We start from the raw sequence: 19,410 nt of genomic DNA, 5'->3' as shown, positions 1-19,410 counted from the left end.
TACATGATTGGGGGAATCGCTTTCAAGTGTTCATAGTGAGTATTGCCCTGAAGCCTGATCTGATCAAAATCGCATTTTAATCTTTTCCTAAAACTGTTCAAGCCTTGACTGTGCGCGTTACGTCATCTGTCTACATGTGCTGCTCCACCATTTGCATTTAAATATCCTTTGCTTCAAGGGTTTTAAGGCTGGAAAAAAAGTTGTTGCAAAAAGCCGTAAGCAATAAATTGCAGCAGAGGAGCGAAACGGTAGCAACGCGTGTCCGCGATAAGCACACGCGACGGCTCGCAAACCAAAACTGCAAAGCGAGAAGGCCGCTCCCTGTACAGCTCCCTTTGCACAGATGTGATTCAAATCCACTCGGCTCGCTCACGAACCAGCACAACGATGCTTCGCTGACGTACAAACCGGAACTTTCTCTTCCTCGGCCTTCTTCCTGGACTCTGGCGAAGGCTTCAACAGCAGCTGCTCTCACCTCGCTTCTCTCCCCCCTTCAGTCCCCTCCCCATCCTGCCTCTCCTCTCCCTCTTCTTCCTCTTCCCTCTTCTGGGTTTGTTTGTTCTCCCTCACAGCTCCCAGGTGTTTTCCTGCACGGCAAGCTTCTCTTCCGCTCTGACTCAGGTACAGAAATCCAAGGCTTCCTGCCACAATCGACTCGATATAAGCGTCACGCATTATGCATATTTCAGAAATAAACAGACACAGCCCCCCCCCCCACACACACACAATCACCCCCAAAAGACACACACGCACACACGTCCACACACACTCTTCACGCTAACTCATTCTCCCTCATCCAACAATAACACAACAAACCTTTCTTCCTGTGCAGTGGGGGGAACAATAGTAGGATAGCTTTGATGGCCAAAGGTACCAAAGGTGTTTTGTCGTGGGCGTCCCCTTATCGGCTCCGACATCACCAGGTCAGCGGCGGATCCAAGCCGTCGTACGGAAAAGGTTTTATCCTCGCTCAGGATGTCAGCGCGGAAGCGTAAAGTATCCGCCGAAGCCGAAATACTTGTAATATAAAATTCGCAATGAGGCCGTGCTATTTGTTAACCTACATCGGTCGTTGGTGACCAACTGCGCAATGTCACGGCAGCGTGATTATCAGCATCGTTACTGCGGTGCACGTTTTGTGTTCATATCTTGTCAGCCAGCCAATATGAGCTCTCATTTTCCATTAACGGATTGTTCAAATACAAATACCACACATACAAACATCACATTGCCTTTAACGTGGCTTAATTTAGGCTCATTGTTGTATACGTGCAAACCATCATGACTTGAGATCTTCAAAGACACACACACACACACACACACACACACACACACACACACACACACACGCGCGCGCGTCAATCTACGCGATAGCAGCAAGTTTGATATTTCACATAAGCCTCAAAAACGTGGACAGAATAAAAATGAAACAACTGCACGTAGCACCAAAAAAAAAAAAAAATGAAGCATGCACACTCAGCGACACACTCCCAGATACGCACATCCACACACAGTTGTTCTCTGCCCTTCTCCCATTCCCCTCTGTTGTCTCACTCTCTCCGTGAGCATCAATACGGCCCATTGATTCAATAAGGAGCACGCTTTGTGATGCCAGAGTCAGAGGAGCTGTGTTGGAATATCGGTTGCCCGGGACAACAGTCCACCCCCACATCCTACATGGAGCCCATGTCACCATTGTTCCGATATTTCACTGTAAACCAAGTGAGGTCATGTATGTATCTCTGTCGCTATACTGCTTGTTGGACAGGAATACCCTTTAAACGTGTGTGTGTGTGTGTGTGTGTGTGTGTGTGTGTGAGTGATGCGTGGGAGAAAGGAGGCGATGAGTCATGGCACACATACCACTAGGACACAAGAGCTCCCCCTGTTGCCGGGGTAGGGGAAGCCCAGCGGTGTGGGTGTATTGTCTGGAAGAACAAAGCTGACGGTGACATCACAGGACGCGTTTCTCCTACAACAGTCAAAGATCGGAGTGAACTGACAAAGGTTAAGTGCGGTGAGTTAAGCGTTTCAAGCAATTTTTTTTCAATATATTTTATTGATTGTTTTTTTTGTACCCTGCCTCAGCCAAAATGTGCCATTATTTTACTATGGGAGACAACCGAAATATGAATATCATTCTAGATCAGTAAACTAAGATTTTGGACACAAATACTCATGGGAAAAGCCTTAGCACGCTTGTCCTCGCCTATTCCAGGTCGATCCCCATCTTCATTTTCAACGTCGAGCACAAGGACGGGACACTTGAACATGCATCAAAAAAATGTTTTGTTTTTTTTTAATCCGACGCTCATCCTCACACATGCCCATGTGCGCTCACACAGCAGGGAGAGGAAACTGCAACACAATGATAAGGTCTGAGAACACAATGGGCTCAGCGGTGCACAGACAGAAGCCAGGACCAGTTTAGCTCAGAAAGGTCAACAAGCCTCTCCAGGCTTTCATTCAGTTCCCCTCCGTTATTATTGTTCCACATTATAACGATTACTCCAATGGCCTTTATTTTGCATCTGCGCGAGACATGCGGAAATACCAACGAAATATGAAATTGCGGGCCAGCTTGGAGAGGGCGGGCGGGAAACGTTCGTTATTTCGGAGGGAACTTTTTGGACGTCAAGTGGCCCGTGCACAGGCCCGTCCCGCAGGTTCATCTGCGATTCCCCCCGGTAGCGCTCATGTGGTTGTGATGAATCGTTTTAAATGTCTTACCGTGAAACGATGACATCACAACACAAGTAGTGCAGTAGTGGTATCTCGTTTATCGAACTTATAAGTATCCCTTATGTTATGTTTTTTTGTTGTACTGGCAGTTGAAGTGCTGAAAATTTCCTCCGCGGTTGTAGCAGGAAGTGAAGTGGGAATTAATTTGCTGATCACTGGCGAGATCGGAAGTGCATCTTACACATGGTACAAATAGTCCTTAACTTCAGACGTGTTTTTCGGTTGTAAGATTATAAAACGGCAAATTAGAGTTCTGTCATAACAAAAAGGAATGATGGGAGAATCCATTTTTGGCTTCGTTTGCTATCTGGACATTTGTGGGGAAAGATGATATAACGTAGTATTCCAATCGCATTGGCACCAATTTAAAAAGATGGCCTGACTTCAAAAGGCAGTTTATTTTCAATTACTGTTCCATGCTAGTAAAACCCAGCCAAGCCAACTATTTTCTCTTTCTGAAAAGGCTCCAAGCAATCCAAACCTCTTGGGGAGGGGGGGGTAGCTAAACTTGAGAGCATGTCGCCAGGCTCTAAAAACAGCACAATTCTAAACGGGACTCACTGGTAATGCCCCCCCGGCCCACCACCCCACATTTCTATTTGGATCGACATTTCTCACCACCTCAAAACCATCAAAATGTCCAAATATAATTCTGCAGCCGGAGATTTCATGCTAATCTGTAACTAGATGCTTTGCGGGGTTTTTTTCATTTCTATTAGAGAGCTCGCCTGGGGGCTGTTATGGTGCAGTTCCACACCACCACAAACGAAAACGGGAATAAACAAAAAAATTAGCTCCAGAGATAATGATTGTGAGGATACTTGCACGTCAACTTGGTTAGTGGGATGGGAAAGGCTACTTTATTGTGTGTTTGTTTTTTTTTTAAATTCTTTTTGAAGCAGCTTGTTAAAAGTTCATTTCACCCCTACCATCTGCTGCAGACTCCCACCACCTCCACCCCTTCTCGTCTTCCCTTGGCTCTCCTTCTTACGTGATCAACAATAGTCTATTCTGCGATGGACACACACCCAAAGCCAGGCCGCGATGCAAAGGGGAGAATGTTGGGTGGTGGCCAACCAGGAGGGACACTGTTGTAGCTCTCCATTCTCGTCTGGGAACCTAAATCCTGCCTCCACAATCAGGCTAGGGGTGGACATACTCAATCTGTTTTACCATCCTACCGATGCCCACGAGATCGGGGGGGGGGGGGTTTGAGCCTATATTTCATAAAGGCTCAAAAACCTACAATTACAAATCTAAATGACCCGAAAGCAATGAACATGCAGCATATTCCACCTGGAAATAATAGCATCAGCATATTTAATATCAGAAGAGAAAGCACATATCACGTATGTGCCGCCGCAGCGCGTGGGGTGGGCACCGGCCACCCCGAATTGGAAAAAAAAAAACGTTTCATTTGATGACATCACACGCGCAACTAAAACGAGAGATGGAGGCAGAATGATTTCAAAGTGACAACAGCGAGATGTTTTTTTTGGGCTATTGTGAAAAGAGCAGCATGGAGGAATCCAAACTATAATGCGGTGTCACCGTGTCGCGAGCTCAAGGGACAGAGCGATGCAATATCATGACACGGTTTGAAAAATGTCGGTGTTTTAGAGACTAGTCGATTTTACTACTCCATCATGACATTCGGAGCGTGATGTCAATTCACCGCTAATCATACGGGGGTTTGTTTGTTTGTTCATGAGTGACTAGTCGATGTGGACTCAACTTCCATCCACTTTCTGAAGCAAATATCGTCGCTAGGGTCACTAGGTGTGGAGGAGCCTCGCCGTATCCCACGAGGACATGAGCAAAAAATACATAAATAAATAAATTTAAGGGTTGGAGCTGAGAAAAAAAAATCTGGAGGCATTGCAATTAAGTTTGACGCTCACTAAGATGACATCAACTGTCAGAGGAGCCTATGAGGCATAAACCGTCTGGTTATTGGAGCACTATCTCATGCGTCCTAACACACACACACACACACACGTGCATTTACACGACTACAATACAGGCCCTTATCACCAAAGGCTAAAGGTCGATCCATAGCTGTTAGTCACTATCATGACAATCTGTTCGCCGTAAGTGCCTCAGAGGGAGCCCCCCCCCTCTCCCTCCCACACACACACACACACTCGTACGCATTTGCACACACGTGCGCGCCCCGAAAAGGCCAGACTCGCTTCAATGCCTGATTAGATAACAGACTGTAATATCTGACGGTCCCTATCAGCAGCAGTCAGCCTAATTATATAATTATCCCTTGTCAGATTGCGCCTGAGCAGCCCGGACGAGGGCGGGCCTTTGTGTGGCGAGATGGAATGCGGTGCGCTTGGCATTTTTCAGCAAAAGGGCATCTGTATCGAAGTCGCCGCCAAGAGGATTGTCGGGTGAGATCACGGCTGCCGGTGCCCACTCGTCTTCTTTCCTCTCCTCGGAGCTCCTCTTGCTCAGTCCATCGTCACCCCGGGACTTGCTTCATATGTCAGCTGCTTCTAAAGGCCCCTCTATCCGTCTCTCCATCTGATGCTTTCACTTCTGGACAATTCCATCTCTATTCTGCAAGTCCACTCCCCCACAACTCTAACCTCCTAATCACGCTCCCAAACTCTGACCCCCCCCCCCCCCCTCCTCCCCCCCCCCCCCCCTCGGAGCTCCTCTTGCTCAGTCCATCGTCACCCCGGGACTTGCTTCATATGTCAGCTGCTTCTAAAGGCCCCTCTATCCGTCTCTCCATCTGATGCTTTCACTTCTGGACAATTCCATCTCTATTCTGCAAGTCCACTCCCCCACAACTCTAACCTCCTAATCACGCTCCCAAACTCTGACCCCCCCCCCCCTCCTTCGTACCCCCTCCTCATCCTCTCTAAGCCTTGGAAATTTGGCAGAGGCGACTTTCTTGTAGATCGTCTTTCCAGGGTGGAATGTGCAGGATTTGGCTCTGTGACGATAAGACGCGACAGGTAGAAACAGATCGGTTAAAGGGGGTCCGCAACAGCAAGTCCTTCATCGCTGGATAGGACCGTTGCTTTGGTTTCTGGTCACGGGAGTTAGGCCCAAGCAGGTGTTAGGAGAGATTAGAGTCAAGAAGCAGAGTAAGGCAGGTCCTCGACTCGCTCCTTTCTGAATCCAAGTCAAAAGCAACAAGGCGGGCGTCACATAAAACATGTTCTGCGCCATTACAATAAAAGGACCCAGACCTTTTGCTGACATTTACATCAAGGGCCTCCAAGACTTTGCACACCGCTACTGGTGATTTTTATGAGTTTTCTTTACTCTATCGGAGGCCTTTTATTCTCACTAATGAAAACAGCAGGCTTGCGGGGTGTTCTGGCACCAGCGGACTCCCTCTGAATTCCTTGCTGCATAATTTAAGAACGTTTTGTCATTTTAACAGCCCCTCAGCAAGATAGAAAACTCTTTCAGTCCTTTTTCTTTTCCTTTCTTTTTTTTTTTACTAGCGTCAACATTTAAGGTGAACTCCTGGTTGCTAAAGTTGGGTTTTAAATGATATATCGACTATATCAGCCATTGTAAAAAGTTGCATTTCAGAGTCTGTTTCTATGTAAAGATTGAAAATAAAACAAATCAATTGGGATCTGATGTCATGAGCAAGCGACTGTTAAGTGAAAGGAGAACATCGGCAGCCAGCCGCACTGCTGCAGAACGTTGGCAAATGATGGCTCTTGAGAAATTCCCATAGAATTCCAGGCTGTGCCTACTCGTCAACCCCCCCCCCCCCATCCCCACTCGAGTCATCACGCAGCACGAAGTATGTGAAAGAATGCTGTCAGGAAAGAGTGGTACACTGGGGGCCAAGAGGTCTCTTTTTAAACTGGGCCTCGGCGTAAACCCCGAGTGAATTGAAAAATGCAACAATAAAAATCAGTCTAAATACAAATTACAAATCTCATTTGGTTACAGCGTCAAAATAAACACAGAGTCTGATTAAGGGATTTCAAAGAAAAAAGCTGCTCAACCCCCACACACACACACACACACTCTCTCCAAAGTACCCCTGCTGGTCACTACTGAAAATGTCCACCCATCATTGTTCAAGCTACTATTATTGTTGTATTATTTTAAGAAATCCTCTGGGAAAATCAATTACCAATTCCCATTATGTAGATTATGGAGGTAGTTGTTCTCATTACGTTAGACGGAAACATTTTTCCCCCTGCCGTTCCCCTTCATCTATTGTCCAGCCAGCTGACAGATGGAAGGGAGGAAGACCAAGGGCAGACATTTCCTGGTATTCTTTGACCATGCACTAACCATGACATGATTTCATATTGCGCAGAAAATATAATCATAAGGGAAGGAATCAAACGGCTTTGTCGGGAGTATAGAATAGCTCAATTATTTGTTTGCTAACTAGTTGGTAGACTGGATTACAGACGTACTATAATGTACATAATCAAATTGAAAAGGATTGTCTTTAAAGGGCGACCTAACGGGGGAGAAACTTGCCAAGTGACGAATGGTCCGATGGCGCCACCGTGTGTAAATAAACATTATTGCACCATCCAGTTCTTTCAGGAACACATCGCATACACGGGCGCCACCAAACGTTTTGAAATGAAGAGCTCCTTAAATTTTAAAAAATCGTTGAGATTACCTTTAAGAATATTTTTGTTATTGTTACAGGTTATAATTAATAATTAATGACATTGATTTATATGTAGACACTGATCAGGTTACTGTTTTATGAAAATAATTACATCCTTATCAAATGATCACTTTGGCAGCATTCCTAGAAAATTACAATATCCCATCACTGTTCGTTGGTCAATAATTGACGATATTAACCTTCATGTTTTTTTTGGTTTTTGGACGAATTCAGAATACTCAAGGGCGAAAGAATTTCGACACCGGAGGGACGTGTCAACGTGGAGTTTTGCAGACAAACAAGAAAGTGACTGACAAAGCCGATGGCAGTTGGAGCGGCGAGGTCAACATTGATCATCCCATAATGACATTTGGAGGTGAGTTGAACAGCTGAGGCACACGTCAGAAGCCGACGGTCTCCCGTGGCAACACAATCCCTTCAACCTTTGTTACCAGAGGAAACAAGTGTGTCAAAACAAATTTTGAAAGAACAAAATACAAAGTTATTGATAATTTTTCCCCCCGCAAGAACTTGAACCTTAAAATAAATCTACATTACTAAAAAAAAATAAAATACCATAACGCATACAGAAGGGATTGTAACATGCATCATAAGCTCTTGAGATATTTTGTGACACACTCAATCTTTCAGCAATAAGTGCTCTTTTTTGGGGGGGGGGCTGCTATAATCAGCGTCATGGTAGTTTCTCTTCACGTTTGAGAAGTGTTTGTGATAAGCGATACTCTCCAGTCTACAGTTTAATTTGCCACCTGTTCATCTTCAAAAGAAGAGCCTATCCCAGAAATTCAGGGTTCACCGCAGCACAAATTAAAATGAATAATGACTCCGCATCTTACAAAAGTGCCAATGAACGTAAGAACTTTGGCTCTGTTTCGCAAGTATGACATAAAACAAGGAGGCTTATTGGTCATTTGTTTATTTTAATGGCATGTTAACTCTAAAAAGTCGTCAGAAATAGCCCCTGATTTATGATGTTAAAACAACAGGTTGAAATTAAAACTATCGCACCGAAATGATTCCTGATGACGTAGGCTTCGCTACCGCTTCTTAAAAGGGTAGATGTGCTTTTGGGCGATAACATCGTCCTCACTATGATGTCACTTCGGCAAAGTGTTGACGCCTTAGAGCTCAAGTTCTATCTTGACATCCATTTTGGAGTTGTAGGGCTCCAGTAGAGGGCGCACCTCTTCTGACAGGAATCTGGCCACCTGCAGGCGGCAACGGTAAAGAAAACGGGTCATTCACGTTATCTGACAGAGACCTGACAACACCAGGGAAAATCCTGGATCACGTCATGAGAGTTGTAGTTTACCTGCTGGGGAGCACGACCGATAAAGGTCTTGGGGTCTAATATGGCATCCAGCTGTCCCAAAATGGGAGCAAAGTAAGGGTCAGCCTGCACTCTAGACAGCAGGTCATTATCGCCGCCCTCCTGTTTGACCACAGCTGCTGCCTCCTGAGACAGGACGCGGATCTTCTCATGGCAGTCCTGAGAAGGCAGTAAACGCAACTTTTATTTACAACTGATGCACGACGAGCAATGTTTCCATACACACTGATGAACGTCGTAGCAGGGTGCTGCGGTGTACCTGTCTGTTGCCTCCGGCCTTCACCATGGCCATGATGATGTTCTCAGTGGCCATGAAGGGCAGCTCATGGCGGATGTGCCTTTCAATAACTTTGGGGTAGACCACCAGGCCCTCTGTGATGTTCTGCAGAGTGCTGAGGATAATGTCAGCGGTGAGGAAAGACTCCGGCAGGGAGATCCTCCTATTTGAGAAAGAAGCAAGTGAAGGATCATGAGAAGGAAGCTGTAGTTTACTTGAGTACTTGTTTTTCTGATGACTTTTCCTGGTTACTCCCAACATTTGAAACCAGATATCTGTAATTTTTACTCCTTACTTTGTCAAAATAGGCTTGTTGCAATCCATCACCACAGATGACAACACAACACAAGAATGAAGTAAACAGAGAGAGTGAAAGTCAACAGCGGTTGAGATCTTGATTGATGGAGACCTTGGAGTCTTACGATGGAAAAAACAGTTCCAGACTCACAGATGCTCAATGGGAACGGGGCGGGTCATATGCTTCCCCGCAGGCCGTACTTTGCGCATCTTTGAACTAAGTAGCATTCAGATGAGATGATCTCACGTGAGCCTGACCTGTTGGCGCTATCATCCAACGTGCGCTCCAGCCACTGCACTGAGGCCGTCTGCAAGGGATCAGCCATCAGCGCCACCAAATGCCGGGCCAGGCTACAGCAACGCTCAGCACGCATGGGGTTCCTCTTGTATGGCATGGCACTCGAACCTGCGTGGGGAAGAGAAATCTTCAATGTCATCAGACTTGAAGGTGCGAGTATCGCAACCTCTGTTTCAGGCTATGGTATAAATCTTTACTTTTTGTCCAAATGTATGCATTCAATTGTGAGTGGCTGTACCAATCTGTTCTTTCTCAAAAGGTTCCTCAATCTCTTTCAGGTTGGCTAGTAGGCGAATGTCAGTACAAATCTGTGGAAGAGTAGACCGCAGCTCACATCGGCCAAACCACATTCACAGTGGGTTAAAACAATCAAACATAAAAAGCACCACTAGAGGGAGCCCTTTCTCTAAGAGTGGACATTACCTTGTGAACGGTCGCCCCTAAACTGGCAAGGCTGGAGAGAGAATCGATGTCCACTTTGCGGCTATACGTCTGTCCAGTCACCAGGTAGGCTCTGTGCAGTCCAGGGAACACGTGATACTGCAGTTTTAATTTTTTCCCCCCCAAAAAATACTGACCCCAAATAAGAACATTCAGGCATGTGCATCTTTTACTGTGTGTAATTCGATGCTGATCCAAATTATAACTGTTTGATTTTGGCTATCATTCCGCCACTAAGAGCCAGTCAATTGTCCAAATGTACATCAAGAAGTACATATCCACAATTTACCTTTGAAAGCCAGCCATCTCGGTCACCAACCTGTCCAGCTCTTCCACCTACCGGGAGATAAATAAAGCTACGCATGAAGGGAATGTCTTCAATATGATGGTGCGGGGAATTTCAATGGAAATGTTTGACCTTGTCGTGATCTCCCTGAAAGAGCTGCAGGAAACTGGCCTGAGTGCCAGTGGTCCCCTTGACCCCGCGGAAACGCAGGTCGTCGCGGGCTCGCTGCAGGTTCCGCATGTCCATGGCCAAGTCCTGCAGCCACAGGCACGCTCGCTTACCTACCGTGGTCAACTGGGCCGGCCTACAGGTGGGAAAGGCTGCGGTGACGTGGTGGAAACAGACTGTGTATGTACGCGGTGAAGAAAAAGAAAGAACGGACTCACTGGTAGTGTGTGAAGCCAAGCGTGGGGAGGTCAGAATACTTCTCGGCAAAATTTGACAGTCTGTCAATGACTCTTGCCAACTGTCAAAACAAGAACAACAATCCTGCGTGTTAATTGAATGTAAATATAGGAAAAGAAACAAAAGTTATCCATGACCTTACGCTTCAAAACATCTGAGACCCACAATTTCCAAATGACTGATTGTCCTGATTTGATTGGATGGATGGGTGAACATTTGCGGCAATGCAGCTGAGCCTCACCTTGGGTAAGAGAATGTCGAATCCATCACGCAGCATAATCAGATCCTGACGAGGAAGAGCAAAATATCTTAAGAGGCATGACGCGGAACGCATGCTGGGGGTTACTTTTATGAACGCGTGGTCCTCCTCTGATATCACGTGATTAAGAAAGTGGATATGCTTTTGATTCGAGATCCCCAAAATACACAACTGCTTCTCAAAAGCGGATTACCAACATCCGTGCATTTATTTTCTGTAGCTCTCATCCTTATTAGGGTTTCTGCTGAGCTGGAAACTGTCACGGCTGGCTTGAGGCAAGGGGCAGCGTATACCTTGTACTGGCTGCCAATCAATCTCGGGGCACATGCAAACAATCACACTCGCACGCCTTCACATCGGTGGACAATTTAGACTTGGGGTGTCAAGCTGGTAGAACCGAAGGAAACCCTCACAATTGTGAGGCGGTCGGGCAAAGCATGATACCGCAGTGCCAATTCCAGAACGTGCATCCCCCCCAAAAAATTATCCTGTTCTATCATTTTAAATATATGTGTGCAATTTCTGAGGAAGTTGAGCTTGGCGGTGATTACGGTGTTGTCTCCCACGTAGCAGGAGGTGGCTCCCAGGTGGATGATGGGCGCCGCCGCGGGGCAGCAGTGAGCGAAGGTGTGCACGTGAGCCATCACATCGTGCCTGAGTTTACGCTCTTCCTCCGCCGCCATGCTGAAATCGATGTCCTCCGCGTGGCTCTCCATCTCCGCAATCTGCTCGTCCGTGATGGGCAGTCCCAAAGCCTGAGGAGAAGAGCAACGGAGGCGAGAGAAATGAAGATTGAATTTAACAGGTTTGGCATTTTGAATTCATTGGTCAGTTTGTAATAGTTTTGTCAGTTGAGGTATTAGAACAGTCTTAGATTACCATCAATGTGTCATCGCCACTGTTACTGTAATGGTATGGGACCATCTTGGAAAAAAAAAATTATTGTAAAATTGATGTACAGTAACTACAATGCAGAAGTGGTACAAAATGAATGTGGTTCGTTGTAATGATATTAATAATTGCTCATTTAATTTCCAGATCCCTGATCAAGGAAACGTCTTTGAATGTCAAGCCCTATTTTATGTCCTTGCTGAATGGCAGCGAGCAACGTGGTTCCAATGACAAGGGTTGTTTGAGCATTTGTTAAGGACTGTTTAAGATGTGGATGGCAAGCTCTCTGCTATTGATTGGATTTTCTATTCTGTCTTTCCGCAGCGTGGAGATCCATGTGACGTCTTTGTGACATTAATTAATATGCTGAGTAGACTGGTGCTTTGTTTTCTTGAATTACAGCAGCCCTTTGATGGATGGAAGTATAAAACAGATGAACTGAGGAACTCGGTACCACCCCTAAAACCATTTGCTACTTCAAGCCCTGGGTTGTTAAAGGTTAGTATGTTCCCGGGTCCTCGCGGAATTACATGAATCTCAATTAGGTCAACAAAGTTTGAGCCCGGCTGAAGCGCCATTCAGGGGTGCAATCGCAGGCTGCTGTCTCCTGTTACCAACACATTCTCTGCACACCACTTTTCCACACAAACCACAGAGTAGCCACCCCAAGCTGTGTTAACTCAAGAAGCACGTCTGAACATGCAAATGTGGGCTGTAACTTGCTCTGATTAGTGTACATAATAGATCATGTGAGGGGATGCATGTGAGCTTTGGTCTGCCACTAGTTAACATCATGTGTTCAATCTGATCAATCCAGTCAGGCTGTGTTTTAGGTTTGAAAATTGCATTACTCTATTCTTTTTTGCAGCAAACATGTATGCAAGAATGAAAAAAATAGTTCTAAACATCTTTGCGGTATTTACTAACTTGCTGACGAATAAATATCTTTTTTTAATGAGTACCTGTATATATAAAATAGTAATAAAATATCATCCAACTGTTGAGGATCAACACTTTTCAGTGATCGTTGACCCCGCAATGTTACAAGACGGGGCTCATCTAGACAATAATTTCAATTGGAAATGTGAACTGAGTTGCTCTAGTTTTGAAAGTACAGTATTTGCACAGCTCCGTTCAAGTATTTGACAATATCATGAGAGAATGACTTCTACTGGAGCATCAATTATATGCTACCAAACTGAAATTATATAAAAATGTAGTTTGCGGGATTATCGACATGCCAGCATAAATATCTAATTCCTGAGATATTTATCTCATAAATTTATATCAAATATCTCATTCCTGAGATATTTATGCTTCTAAAAGAATATCAGATAATATTTGTGCATTTAGATTGGCGCATCAGGCAAGCTTTAATTGAACAGTACGTAATTAAACCGTATTTACTTTTGATGACATTGATTACATTCCACTTCTGTTGTAATATGAAAACGACATACTTTCTGAGTGAACCAATACAATGATATTGTATATAAAGCGAGTGTTGTAGTAGTGTGTGGCTGTCAGCAGAAGCTGATGGCGTAAGGCTATTTTTGGAAGGAACTCGTTCTGCCTTCGTGTAGGTCGATACATTAGTACCAAAATAGTAGTATATGTGTGTATATTCAGTACAGCGTTAGCTTGCCAGTGCCCATTGCCCAACGACAAAATGCCAAACCTTTTCAGCCTTAGCAAGGAAGATCCACAGCTTTCTCCAGGTTGTGAACTTCTTCCTATCACTGAAGTTGTACGCCATTTCCTTGCTGGCATATCTTGACACCAGTGGGGAACGATACTTCATGAATTCCTCAGATGCGGCCATGATTCTCAAGTGGGATGATTATTCTCACTCAAGATGATTTGACAGAGTCCTTTTCACACGGACGCACGCTCAGCAAGTCCGCCGGAGCCTCTTTCACAAATTGCACGCGGGTTTACGACATTGTAAGACGCCGTACGGCAAGTGTTTTGTGACAGTTGTAGAGACATACGGCAGAGGGCTGTGGAGGACTTCAATAAACTTAGTCGGACTATATCAATAAACAAAAGATACCAACGTGCAAAAAATCGTTTTTCCTTTATGTATATTTATAATCTCAGTCGCGAAGGTGATCCGCAAACCTTGAATCGTAGCCATATGGACTCTTGTTTGTTTTGTGTGTGCGTGTGGTGTGCGTGCGTGCGTGTGTTTTATTTCACGTTTTCCGAGAGCGTTCAAAAATGAATTAAGCAATTGAGCTTTTAGATCGTTTTTCCTTTATGTATATTTATAATCTCAGTCATGAAGGTGATCCGCAAACCTTGAATCGTAGCCATGTGGACTCTTGTTTTGTGTGTGTGTGTGCGTGCGTGCGTGTGTTTTATTTCACGTTTTCGGAGAGCGTTCAAAAATGAATTAAGCAATTGTGCTTTTAGGCTAACGATGGGATAAAGAGTGGCAGGAGAAACAATCCCCCGCCGTACGTGAACGTTATCTTACGCCACAGCCCGCGTTTTAACCTGTCCCCCCCCGCCGCCGCCGCCTCCATCATCTCTGTCGATCCGTCTTTCTATCTGTCCTCCTAACTGCAGTCTGCATCCGCTGCCCACAGATGCTGCTGCTCCTGCTGCTGAGCAACAGCGTTCTCTTTTGCCTGAGATGTGATGAGACATCCTGTAATTGCTGCTACAAAAATGGACTACGCGGCTACACCGAGGTTGCTCACTCTACTCAAATAGATAAATGAGACAAAGGGGAGCTGACAGAGCAGAGAAGCAGGACTAGAAACAGAAGTAAGGACGGAAAACATTTGGGTGAAGGGTTAAAAGATTACAAAAAAGTGTGTGGGGGGGGGGCGGGGGGGGGTTGAATTTCAGAGGAGAGGCAGGGGTAGACAGAGGAGGGAGACCACAGAGAGCTACGCTGCAGTAGAATGAGGGTCAAAGAGGAAGAGCACTTGAGCTGCCAGTTTTCCCCACCCTGCCTCGGATGCATCGCCACTGAGACCTCCCTCTGAAGAGGCTGCAAGAGGAATCCACGGTGGAGGCAAGAAGGAGACGGAGGAGGGGGGCTGAGGAGGAGGAAGCCAGAGGTTCTACACACAAGATGGCTGCTGTGTCCTCTGACACTGGTAAGTGTGTTTTCATCCTTTGTCGTACTCCTGCGGCTCAAATCGTCTCATTCAGTCAATGGATTTAGGTTGGAAATTCTCGACACGGTCATTCTTGATCCAGAGAAACTGTTGCGCTAGTTCTCATGTCTTCAGTAGCACACAAGGAGCGTGTCAGCCGGCTCGCTCACTCAGCTTCGCTCTCCTCCCCGTATCACCCTCCCCGTTTTATCACCCCTGCCGAGCCGTTTGACTTTGGAATGTATCCCATTTTTAGAGTTGACAGCTTCTCACAATGTGTATCTTTCTCTTGTAACTTCTTATTTGAAAAAGCGTCTTTGTGCGTGTGATGTGCTTCCTGGAATGTGTCCAAGGTTCCTCCTATCTGGACATAAAGGAACAATAAAGGTGGCATGCTGAGAGGAACGATAGGAAGGCAAGGGCAAGAACGAAATTAGAGTCAGTAAAGTAGAAGAGTTCTGGAGTTCTGAAGCAGCGAAGGAGCTCAGATAAGGGCGATACATGGAGCGGAAAAAGGTTTTTGCCAAAGATAAACTACTTGGAGCAATGCTTATAAAGGGAACACAAAAAGAATAGAATCCTTCTCGGGCAGCGGCTTTCAAACCTCAAAACCAGTGCCACCTAAAAATAATGAGGCTGAGATTTTGTCCCTAGAAGTAGATTTTGTATTATTGTCAGCCACTTTAACGTTGTACTCAAATAGCAATTCCATTCAAATCTATAAAACATAAACAGTCAATAAAAATGGAAAATTGTACCTAAATAAATGTTCAAAAACAATCAGTTCTTCAAGATTTTCAATGTATTGAATTAAAAGTCAAATACAACTGAACTGTACTAGGTGTGGTTCTTTTACATGCCACTAGAGGGAGAATTCCCTTTTCTGGGAATCTCTGCTCCGGGGACTAATTTCAACTACTTCTTATTGATGTCCCATAGTTTCAGCGGGGGAGGCCAGGGGCCGTCTCCCCCCTGAACGCCGGCTGCTGATCCTCGGGGGTCCAAAATCTGGTAAGACCTCCTCAGCCAACACCATCCTGGGAGAAGAGGTTTTTGACGCTGGGACGGAGACTACTCACAGCAACGTGGGTCAGAAGGAGATCTTCGGCCGTCGAGTCACGGTGGTAGATACGCCCCCGTGGGTCATCCCCAGCGATGCAGAGGACGACACCGAAGCAGACGATAATGGAAACACTGGCGCCGAGTCCGAGAGCCTGCCAAGACCCCCGCCAAGCCTGGATAGTGAGGGACCCTGCATGGGGGCCATCCTCTGCCCTCCTGGACCTCACGCGATCCTGCTGGTGGTGTCTGTCTCGCAGCCTTTCACTGACACTGAGAGGAGAGCCGCGGAGGAGCAGCTGGGGGCCTTGGGGGGTGGAACGTGGAGATACTCCATGGTGCTCTTCACTGCGGTGGACAAGTTACAGAAAGGCGTCTTCATTGAAGAGCACATCGCAAATACAGGAGAGGCCCTGCAGTGGCTGGTGGAAAGATGCGGAAGCAGGTACTCTGTTGTATCCTTGGCTTTACTTGGGGCTGAGCTTGACCCCGTAGGGCCACCTGAATATATTTTTACTGAAGCGTTTTAGACTAGGCTATTCGATGGTTTTAATTTTGTCTTTTTTTTTTTCTTGCCACAATCAGCTGAGGCTTTCGTAACTTGGGAATAAAAGGTGCTGAAAATAATGAAAGTCTTGCAGTGGGGTCACGGTTGATTTCCATGGGGGCTGAAAAAGATGATGATCCTTAGAATACAGGAAATCACTTACTCCTCATCTTTTGGTTGAGCTCCACCATCCTCGTTCTTCCTGCAGGTATCATGCTTTTGATAATAGCTGGAAAGACACGGAGGACAATACACAGGTACCTGAGCTGATGGAAAAGGTGGAGGAAATGATCACCGACAACCAAGGTTTGTTGACTTCTCGAGCAATATGTGACATTTTTTTTCCTGCATCCTACGACATGGCAGTATCTGATTGTTGGATGTATGCTGGCTGCTTTTGGACAGGCTGGTATTTTGAAGTGAACGAGCTGATTTTGCTGGAGGAGGAGCAGGCGAGGAGAGCTCTGGAGGAGGAGAGGATGAGGATGGAGGAGCACGCTAGACAGAGAGAGCAAATGATTGGAGGTCCTCCCAGAGGTATGGGGGGGAGCTGTTTGTGTGTGTTTAATGTGTGCAAAGGAGAAAGATGACTACATGTGCATCCAAATGTTGCCCCTGGAGAGAAAAATTGTTCCCGCTCAAGCGTGACATGGTTAGCGTTGCTGTCAAGCAGTTTTGCAAAGACTTGGCTCACGTGCTCCCGCTGCGCTGCGGGAATGGGTTCGTTGCAGATATGAAATGTTGCTGTTATGAGAGGGAAAAAAATTCAACGCCTGTTGCTCAAAGACTTTTTATTATTTTCCCTAATCTTGTTCTTGCTTTTGTTGTTCTGTTGTCAGAACTGAGGTTGCTGCTGTTAGGCTGGAAGGGCGTTGGAAAGAGCTCCGTGGGGAACGCCATCCTGGGCCGTCGGTTCTTTGAGTCCGGCCAGGAGACGGACCTCTGTCTCCGGAGGCAGGCGCTCGTGTCCGGGCGCCGGGTGACCATAGTCGACACCCCGGGCTGGGACTGGTTCTCCGTGCGGCGTACGCCGAAGCGCATCCGCCAGGAGTCACAGCGTGGCGCCGCCCTTCTGCGACCTGGACCTCACACGCTGCTGCTGGTTCTCCCTGTGGTCTCCTCCCTCACCGCCAGGAAGAGAAGAACCCTTCTGGCCCACATTGAGACTCTTTTTGGCGACACCGCCTGCCTCCACACTATGGTACTGTTCAGCTGCGGGGACTGGCTGGGCCGAACGCCCATTGAGGAGCACATACTCAGAGGGGGCCGGGAGCTCCAAAGACTTCTTGAGTACTGTGGAAACTATTACCACGTCTTGGACAGTAAGACCCCTGGCAAGGACAGGAGCATCTCAAACCTCCTGGATAGGATTGAGGAGATGATCAGGGAAAACGGAGACAAGGCCTTCCTCCCTGTGCAGACCGAATGGTGTAAGTCCTGCAATTTTAACTCCGCTTTGACACATACTTGACAATCCATAGGTACACCTACGTCATCTCATCTCATCCAATACAAGAACTACTGAAGAATCCAACAATAGACCAATGAATTTTAACTCCGCTTTGACACATACTTGACAATCCGTAGGTACACCTACGTAATCTCATCTCATCCAATATAAGAACTACATCAAGAATCCAACAATAGACCAAGTCAGACGATGTCATTGGGCTACATTGTGGTCATTGTGGACTGGCTGCTAAGATCACTTGCTGGGCCGCGCCCCTTAAAGGCACACATCCAGACACATGATTTTTGCTTCAATTAGACTTTTATAAAAATCGATTTATTTCTCATATTCCATTTTATTATGTTTATTGGCTTTCTATATTCAAAGTTTTTTTTTTTTTGTGGTGCTGCAACGGATTAATGGCATTTGTATTCATTTCAATGGGGAGGTTTGAGTTGATATACTCAAAAATGAATTGACTCAAGGGACCACTGTTCCAAAATATACCAATACCATACATGAGTAAGTCAAAAGGATTCCAAACATTTCAGTGTGATGCAGTGCAGTTGTACACCACTACAAATGACAACTAATAACATAAAGTTAACCGACTGTCATTTGTAACGACACAATGTCTGATGCAGCTCTGATTCGAGATGACTGTCCATGGAAAGCTCGCTGACACTTTAGTGCATGAGACTGCGTGGCGCTGTTGCCTTGTCATCAACATTGTCTAATTTAATTGTCTTGTATTTGACAGTGAGTGAGGAGAGCTCTTACTCATCCGACAACACCGAGCCAGAGGACGACTGTCGAGGGTGCCAGCTGCAGTGATGAAAGTGAAAGCCAAGAGCTCCTGTGTGCGTGTTCTGTTCTTTTGGGTGTCCACTAGGACCAAACCGAACCTCATCAACCTTTAGCCTCATCTAGATAGCCATTCTGGATCTTTTAGGAAATAATGTTGGACGGCGATCACTTTTGAGGACTGTTGCAGAGGAAGTGTTTCATGAATATATTTACCGAAGGAGGTGCCGCGGCAAAGTCCTCGCTGTAACCCTGCAGAATGTTCCACTGTCATGATTTAAAGTTGAAGAGTTGAGTTGAGCGATGAGGCCACCGAGCACATCAGAAGTCTAATCCATTTCACTCACGAAGGAATTTGTCCAAGATGACATTATCTGGAGAAGGCAGCTTGTTTTCTTTCATGTCTGCTAAATGATTAACTGGAAGGAATGCTTCCTTCTGTTACCGCACCTTTCATTTTGAAAAGAGCGTCGACGCTCTTATCTCGTGCTCTTTGATTCCATCGAATCAAAGGCCTCGTAAGGGAAATGCTTCTGTAAGAAAAGAACCCATTGAACACCGGATCAAAATGCAGT

The 19,410-nt window shown here is 45.9% G+C and overlaps 2 protein-coding genes and 1 long non-coding RNA gene across 5 annotated transcripts in view; 2 read left to right on the top strand and 1 right to left on the bottom strand.

Annotated features, from left to right (window-relative positions):
- The first annotated feature begins 1,351 nt into the window (after nt 1-1,351).
- Nucleotides 1,352-9,657, top strand: LOC109520276 (uncharacterized). The gene is made up of 4 exons (XR_002169141.1): nt 1,352-2,017; nt 5,022-5,159; nt 7,595-7,736; nt 9,576-9,657. It is a non-coding gene; the product is annotated as an uncharacterized LOC109520276 (long non-coding RNA).
- adsl (adenylosuccinate lyase) lies at nt 8,282-13,914 on the bottom strand. Its single transcript, XM_019877393.1, has 12 exons — nt 13,544-13,914; nt 11,526-11,729; nt 10,957-11,001; nt 10,697-10,776; nt 10,443-10,614; nt 10,314-10,360; nt 10,007-10,097; nt 9,822-9,891; nt 9,544-9,691; nt 8,971-9,151; nt 8,694-8,870; nt 8,282-8,589 (listed from the first exon to the last, which is right to left on the bottom strand). Exons 1-12 carry the CDS (start codon nt 13,685-13,687, stop codon nt 8,503-8,505), a joined length of 1,446 nt encoding a protein of 481 aa, XP_019732952.1. The 5' UTR covers nt 13,688-13,914; the 3' UTR covers nt 8,282-8,502.
- Nucleotides 11,666-19,410, top strand: part of LOC109520274 (GTPase IMAP family member 8) — a 13,727-nt gene continuing 5,982 nt past the window's right edge. For 2 of the 3 annotated variants that reach the window (XM_019877392.1, XM_019877390.1), the window contains exons 1-7: nt 11,666-11,779; nt 12,190-12,363; nt 14,457-14,975; nt 15,915-16,479; nt 16,790-16,887; nt 16,987-17,118; nt 17,421-17,629. In XM_019877392.1, coding sequence (XP_019732951.1) covers nt 14,951-14,975; nt 15,915-16,479; nt 16,790-16,887; nt 16,987-17,118; nt 17,421-17,629 — 1,029 coding nt within the window. In that variant the 5' untranslated portion in view covers nt 11,666-11,779; nt 12,190-12,363; nt 14,457-14,950. Of the gene's footprint in view, nt 11,780-12,189; nt 12,364-14,456; nt 14,976-15,914; nt 16,480-16,789; nt 16,888-16,986; nt 17,119-17,420; nt 18,012-18,791; nt 19,157-19,410 lie in introns of those variants that run through there. The other variant, XM_019877391.1, reaches the window with a different exon arrangement.

This window comes from Hippocampus comes, unplaced genomic scaffold (genome assembly GCF_001891065.2).
Source record: "Hippocampus comes isolate QL1 unplaced genomic scaffold, H_comes_QL1_v1.1 scaffold193, whole genome shotgun sequence".
NCBI classification, from domain to species: domain Eukaryota; kingdom Metazoa; phylum Chordata; class Actinopteri; order Syngnathiformes; family Syngnathidae; genus Hippocampus; species Hippocampus comes.
Note: the sequence above shows the minus strand (reverse complement) of the source record. Positions and strands in the feature narration are given on the sequence as shown.

Bases quoted from the DNA above. Each gene is read 5' to 3' on its own strand.
- adsl (XM_019877393.1), bottom strand. From the start codon at position 13,687: ATGGCCGCATCTGAGGAATTCATGAAGTATCGTTCCCCACTGGTGTCA. The intron at 10,615-10,696 runs GTGAGTCCGTTC...TCCCACCTGTAG, and splicing joins CTTGGCTTCACACACTACCA to GCCGGCCCAGTTGACCACGG. The intron at 8,590-8,693 runs GTAAACTACAAC...TGCCGCCTGCAG, and splicing joins TCGGTCGTGCTCCCCAGCAG to GTGGCCAGATTCCTGTCAGA.